This window comes from Emiliania huxleyi (genome assembly GCF_000372725.1).
Source record: "Emiliania huxleyi CCMP1516 unplaced genomic scaffold EMIHUscaffold_88, whole genome shotgun sequence".
NCBI classification, from domain to species: Eukaryota; Haptophyta; order Isochrysidales; family Noelaerhabdaceae; genus Emiliania; species Emiliania huxleyi.
In genome coordinates this window covers 469,603-475,607 of record NW_005195441.1, presented here as the reverse complement: position 1 = coordinate 475,607, position 6,005 = coordinate 469,603, and the positions used below count along the sequence as shown (strand labels likewise).

General features: G+C 66.7%; 1 protein-coding gene across 1 annotated transcript; it reads left to right on the top strand.

Moving 5' to 3' along the window:
- Positions 1-3,458: 3,458 nt before the first annotated feature.
- EMIHUDRAFT_68883 (hypothetical protein) lies at positions 3,459-4,956 on the top strand (the record flags this gene model as incomplete). Its single annotated transcript, XM_005758204.1, has 2 exons — positions 3,459-4,490; positions 4,594-4,956. Coding segments are annotated over 2 exons (1,395 nt in total), but the record flags the coding sequence as incomplete, so codon positions are not given.
- Between the last annotated feature and the right edge of the window lie 1,049 nt (positions 4,957-6,005).

Sequence of the window (6,005 nt, the reverse complement as noted above, 5' to 3'; positions counted from 1 at the left end):
ACGGGGAGGAGGCGATGCGGGTCGGCACCGCCTCGTGGGGCAGAGACGGGGGCGCACACACAGTCGCCGGGCTGCAGACACACGGGGAGGAGGCGATGCGGGTCGGCACCGCCTCGTGGGGCAGAGACGGGGGCGCACACACAGTCGCCGGGCTGCAGACACACGGGGAGGAGGCGATGCGGGTCGGCACCGCCTCGTGGGGCAGAGACGGGGGCGCACACACAGTCGCCGGGCTGCAGACACACGGGGAGGAGGCGATGCGGGTCGGCACCGCCTCGTGGGGCAGAGACGGGGGCGCACACACAGTCGCCGGGCTGCAGACACACGGGGAGGAGGCGATGCGGGTCGGCACCGCCTCGTGGGGCAGAGACGGGGGCGCACACACAGTCGCCGGGCTGCAGACACACGGGGAGGAGGCGATGCGGGTCGGCACCGCCTCGTGGGGCAGAGACGGGGGCGCACACACAGTCGCCGGGCTGCAGGCACACGGGGAGGAGGCGATGCGGGTCGGCACCGCCTCGTGGGGCAGAGACGGGGGCGCACACACAGTCGCCGGGCTGCAGACACACGGGGAGGAGGCGATGCGGGTCGGCACCGCCTCGTGGGGCAGAGACGGGGGCGCACACACAGTCGCCGGGCTGCAGACACACGGGGAGGAGGCGATGCGGGTCGGCACCGCCTCGTGGGGCAGAGACGGGGGCGCACACACAGTCGCCGGGCTGCAGACACACGGGGAGGAGGCGATGCGGGTCGGCACCGCCTCGTGGGGCAGAGACGGGGGCGCACACACAGTCGCCGGGCTGCAGACACACGGGGAGGAGGCGATGCGGGTCGGCACCACCTCGTGGGTCGCTCGCCTCTCTGTCCCCTGGCTCCGCGCTGGCGGGAGCCAGAAAAAAGAAACAAGGCCGGCTCGTGCGCCAGGTTTTTTTCTTTTCTGGGCAGGCGGCGTCTGGCTCTGCGATGGCGGGAGACTTCAAGTCGCTGCGCCCTAAGTCTGACAAGGTCGAGCCGAGCGCCCTCTCCCTCCCCCTCACCCTCACCCTAGCCCTAACACTCACACTAGCTCACACCCCACCTACCCCTTGTGCCGCGTCCCGTGCCCCCGAGTTCCTTTTATTATTCTTTTTACCCCTTAGGTCGAGCTACGCGCGGCGGGCGCCGCTCTCGACGGCGCCTCCCTCTCCCTCGCTGCTTGGGTGCTGCCGCCCGCGCCTGCGGACGGCAAGGTCCTCTCCATCCAGACCATCGCCTCCACAAAGGTTTGCGCGAGATGTAGCCGAGATGTAGCCGAGATGTAGGCGAGATGTAGGCGAGATGTAGGCGAGATGTAGGCGAGATGTAGCGAGAGGCAGCCGAGAGGCAGCCGAGAGGCAGCCGAGAGATCGACGAGAGGCAGCCGAGAGAGGCAGCCGAGAGACAGCCGAGAGACAGCCGAGAGAGGCAGCCGAGAGGCAGCCGAGAGGCAGCCGCGATAGACAGCCCATCGCCGCCAGGCCTCGACTATCAAGGATGACTTCGGTGTCCCCCCCCTCCAGGCCTCCGGCTGCGCCGTCGACGCGGATCACCGGGGCGTCGCCGTCTTCCTCCACGAAAAAGAAATACCGCGGGTAACGCCCACACAAAAGAAAAAACGCGTGGCTGTAGGCGTCGCCGTCTTCCTCAACGAGTGGCAGACCAACTCGGGCCAGCTCTCCCTAGAAGCTTCTAGCGGAGGACGCACTCTTGAGCTCCAAGCGGTCCTCGAGAGGGCACGGACTCCGCCGTATTCGACCGTATTCGTTCTGCGTTCCGCTGTATTCGCAGCCGGCGGTGTACTTACGCGGTGCTCTGAAGACACCGCGCAAGACACGTCCTCCCGCCCTCATGTCGGCGTCTTCACAACGTAGGCCAGCTCTACCTCTCGTGGGGCTCCGCCGCGTCGGGCTGCGAGGAGATCGCCACCGCGGTGAACAGCGTCAAGCCAGGCCGCCGCGCGCACGCCACACACACACACACACACACACACACACACACACACACCGCCCACACACACACCGCCCACACACACACCGCCCACACACACACCGCCCACACACACACCGCCCACACACACACCGCCCACACGACGCACACGCACGCAAGCATACACACACACGCACACTCATTCACACTCACTCACTCACGGCCAGGCCGTTGGACGCACGTCGCTGCGACGCTGTCGGCGTCGCGCGCGCGGCTGTACGTCGACGGCGAGCTCTAGCCGAGACCCCGCCCAGATTCGGCCGGGTGCATAAGTACGATGGCGAGGCGCAGCCAAGGTGTAGCCGAGGTGCAGCCGTTGTGAATCCCCATCACCAGGGCCTTTTGGGCACGCACCCCAACCTCTCATAGACTATAGCGCGCAGCGCCATAGCACGCAGTTTCTTCTTAGTACCAAGGCTTGTGAGCAGGCGAGCTGCTCGCGGACTCGGAGCGGGACGGCAGCGGCAAGCTGCTCGGGGTGCGAGACACGTCCGAGACACTTCCGAGACACTTCCGAGACACTTCCGCGTGGCGACCTTCCAAGGCGTCCCGGGCGTGTGGCTGGCGATCGTGGGACACCGTTCCCCACGTCGGCCGCCGGTCGGCCTACTCGACGGATGAGTACCTCATGCATGGCCGTTAGGTGGACAACTTTCACCACGGCGGAGACCAGTCCGCCGGGGTGTCGGACCGGCTCTTTCGCGGCGGGGAGACGGCGCTCCGCGTCGGCGCGCAATGAGAGGAAGAGAGAGAGAGAGGAACAGAGTGGGAAAAAGAGAGAGAGCGCGCATGCGGACGGCACGCGCCCGTATCATTCATGCAGTCCTTATTGCATCCATCGTGTCCGTTGCCAGGCGCGCATGCGGACGGCACGCACCCTCTGCATGGGCTGGTTGCGCAGCTGGCCGTTTGGCCGACGGAGCTGGACGCGTCGCAGGTCGGTACCTCGGCCATACCTCGGCCATACCTCGGCCGCACTTCGGCCATACCTAGGCCACATTTCGGCCACACTCCGGCTACATTTCCTTATCTCTCTGCGATACGTCGACGATACCTCGGCCACACGTCGACGGCGCCTCTGCTGCCATCCCGCCCTCACTTCGGCCCTACGAAGCTCGCAGGTTGCGGCGCTGTCATGCGGCGCACCTCCCGACGGCGCCGTCGCCGGCACCCCCTCGCGCTTGCCTCCGCCGTCGCTCAACCTCTCCTTCACCCACACGGGAGGGCGGTCGCTGCCCGAGGGGAGCCTCTCCGGTGTTGACGAGCTGGAGACGGTGCCGATCGCGCAGGTGGTGCCTAAGGAGGACGTGGCGATCAGCGCGCGCTACGTGCCGCCCAAGGCGGACGTCGCCGCCGCCGCCGCCGCCGCCGCCCCGGCCAAGGCGGGCTGGCCGCTGCCTTGGCTGCCGCCGCGCACGTTGCGGCGAGGGACGGAGGCGGAGGTGAACGCGTCCGATGCGCTGGCGCGGGTGCGGCTGGAGGCGGTGCGCGGCGCGTTCAAGCGCGCGTGGGGGGCGTACCGGAAGCACGCGTGGGGCATGGATGAGATCAAGCCAATCAGCAACAAGTCGCACGACTGGCTGCACCTGGGCGCGACGATGATCGACTGCCTCGACAATCTGTGGATCTTCGGGCTCAAGGCCGAGTTTGACGAGGCCAAGGAGTGGGTTGCGACCAAGCTCAGCTTCAGCCGCGCGGTGGGCATCTCGATGTTTGAGACGGTGATCCGGATCATCGGCGGGCTGCTCTCGGCGTTTGAGCTGTCGCGCGAGGCGGTGTTCCTCCGCAAGGCGGAGGAGCTGGCCGGCCTGATGATGTACTCGTTCAAGGCCAACCCCGAGACGGGCGTGCCCTGCACCACCATCTCGCTCGACGGGTCGCGCCGGTGCACCTTCCCCACGTGGACGCAGCGCAACGCAATCTTGGCCGAGTTTGGGACCATCCAGCTCGAGTTCAAGTACCTCGCGCACCACACCGGCCGCAAGGAGTTTTGGGAGGTCGCGGAGCGCCAGATCCGCAACGTGCGCGGCCGGACGCAGCCGGCCGGCCTGTACCCAAACTTTATGTCGCCGAAGACGCTCCGCTGGACGACGACCAAGGTGTCGATGGGCGCGCTCGCGGACTCGTTCTACGAGTACCTGCTCAAGCAGTGGCTGCTCACGCAGCGGACGGAGCCGTACTTGCGCACCATGTTCGACGAGGCGATGCTTGGCATGGCGCGGAGCATGGTCGCGCGCTCGACGCCGTCCGAGCTGGTCTACATCGCCGACTACGTGAGCGAGGGGAAGCTCGTGCACAAGATGGACCACCTCGCCTGCTTCGCCGGCGGGATGCTCGCGGTGGGCGCGCAGCACGGCGGAGAGTTCGACCGCGAGTACATGACGCTCGCCGAACGGATCGGGGAGACGTGCTACGAGTTTTACCGGCGCACGACCAGCGGCCTCTCGCCCGAGTTCATGTCGTTCGTCGGCGGCTCCGATCCGAAGGTGCCGCGCAACGCCGCGTACAACATCGGCTTATCTCCCCATATCTCCCCATATTTCCCCATATCTCCCCATATCTCCCCATATCTCCCCATATCTCCCCAAGGTGCCGCGCAACGCCGCGTACAACATCGGCCGGCCCGAGGCCGTCGAGACCTTCTTCATCATGTGGTACTACACCCGCGACCCAAAGTGGCGCGAGATGGGCTGGGAGGTCTTTTCGAGCTTCGAGAGGCACGCGAGGACGCCGTCGGGCTGGGCGGCGCTGAAGGACGTCAACAACCCGGCCAAGCTCGACGACAAGATGGAGTCGTTTGTGCTGGCCGAGACGATGAAATACCTGTTCCTGCTCTTCGACTCATCGTACCCCATCCCGCTCGACAAGTACGTCTTCAACACCGAGGCGCACCCGCTCGGCACCTTCGACGCCTCCGCCTTCACCTCCGCCGCACCGCCGAAGAGGAGATGACACGCCCGCGGCGGCCGATCGGCGTGGCGGCCGGCGCCGCCTCTCCGCGCCCCTGCCGGCGCGCTCGGGTGGGCGGGTCTCGGGTGGGGGCGCCTCTTGCCGTGGCATCAGTCTCACATCGCGAGGAGCCGCAGCACGTGTGCGCCGCGCCGTCGTGCGCCGGACCGCGGAAGCCCCACAGCCTCCTGTGCCGTTCTGTTTGTACGTAGTCCTCGCCTTCTCTCTTCCTCGGCCGATGGGAGACGGACAGAGTGAAACATGTTGAAGAATCGTATTCGTTTGGCGAGGAATCTAGCCAGCAGGGCCCCGCCGGTACAGGCCATGCAGCCTTAAGCTCAGGCCTCAGCCACAGTCCACACACCACGCGCAGGGTCCACCGAGAGAGGTCAGAGCGCACAGCCACACACTGGCTGAACAGGCCCCCAGCCCACAGCTGCGAGGCTGGTGCATTTGCGACACGCAGATTACCATGCAGAAGACGCCGGTGTCGCTGTTGACCCGCGGCCTAATCCCCCTGAACGACTACGCAGGCGCAAATGTTACTGGTGCTCCGACTGTCCCTCTGCCTCTCCTCTGCGGGTGTCCGTTGACCCTCCCTATGCTCCCCAACAAGGCACAAGGCACAAACTGTGCTTCACCGAACTCGATGCAGAGCACCCTGTGCTGCCCCAGCAACAAAGCATGAAACCTGGTGGAGGACGACGGGTGCTGTGTCTGCGCCACGTCGTGGAGATTTATGATGTGGCACTGCCGCTCTCCCGCCGCAGACTGGCGCCACGTCTCACGCGTGCCCCACAGCCGCCAAAATTTGCTCTCTGGGGAGAAGACGGCCTCACATACCGCCGGCATTGGTTCCGGTTCCGGTTCTGGTGCCGGTGCCGCGTCCGGTGCCAGCGCCGGCATCGGCTTGACGGGCAACGTGGCAAAGGGCGTCGTGGACGAGGCGAGGTCGAGGGTGACCAGGGGCACCGCCTCGGCGGGCAGGCGGTACTCCCGTAGGAGCGCTGCGTGGATGCGGCGAGCGTTCGCCTCCGCCGTGGCACCGCCAG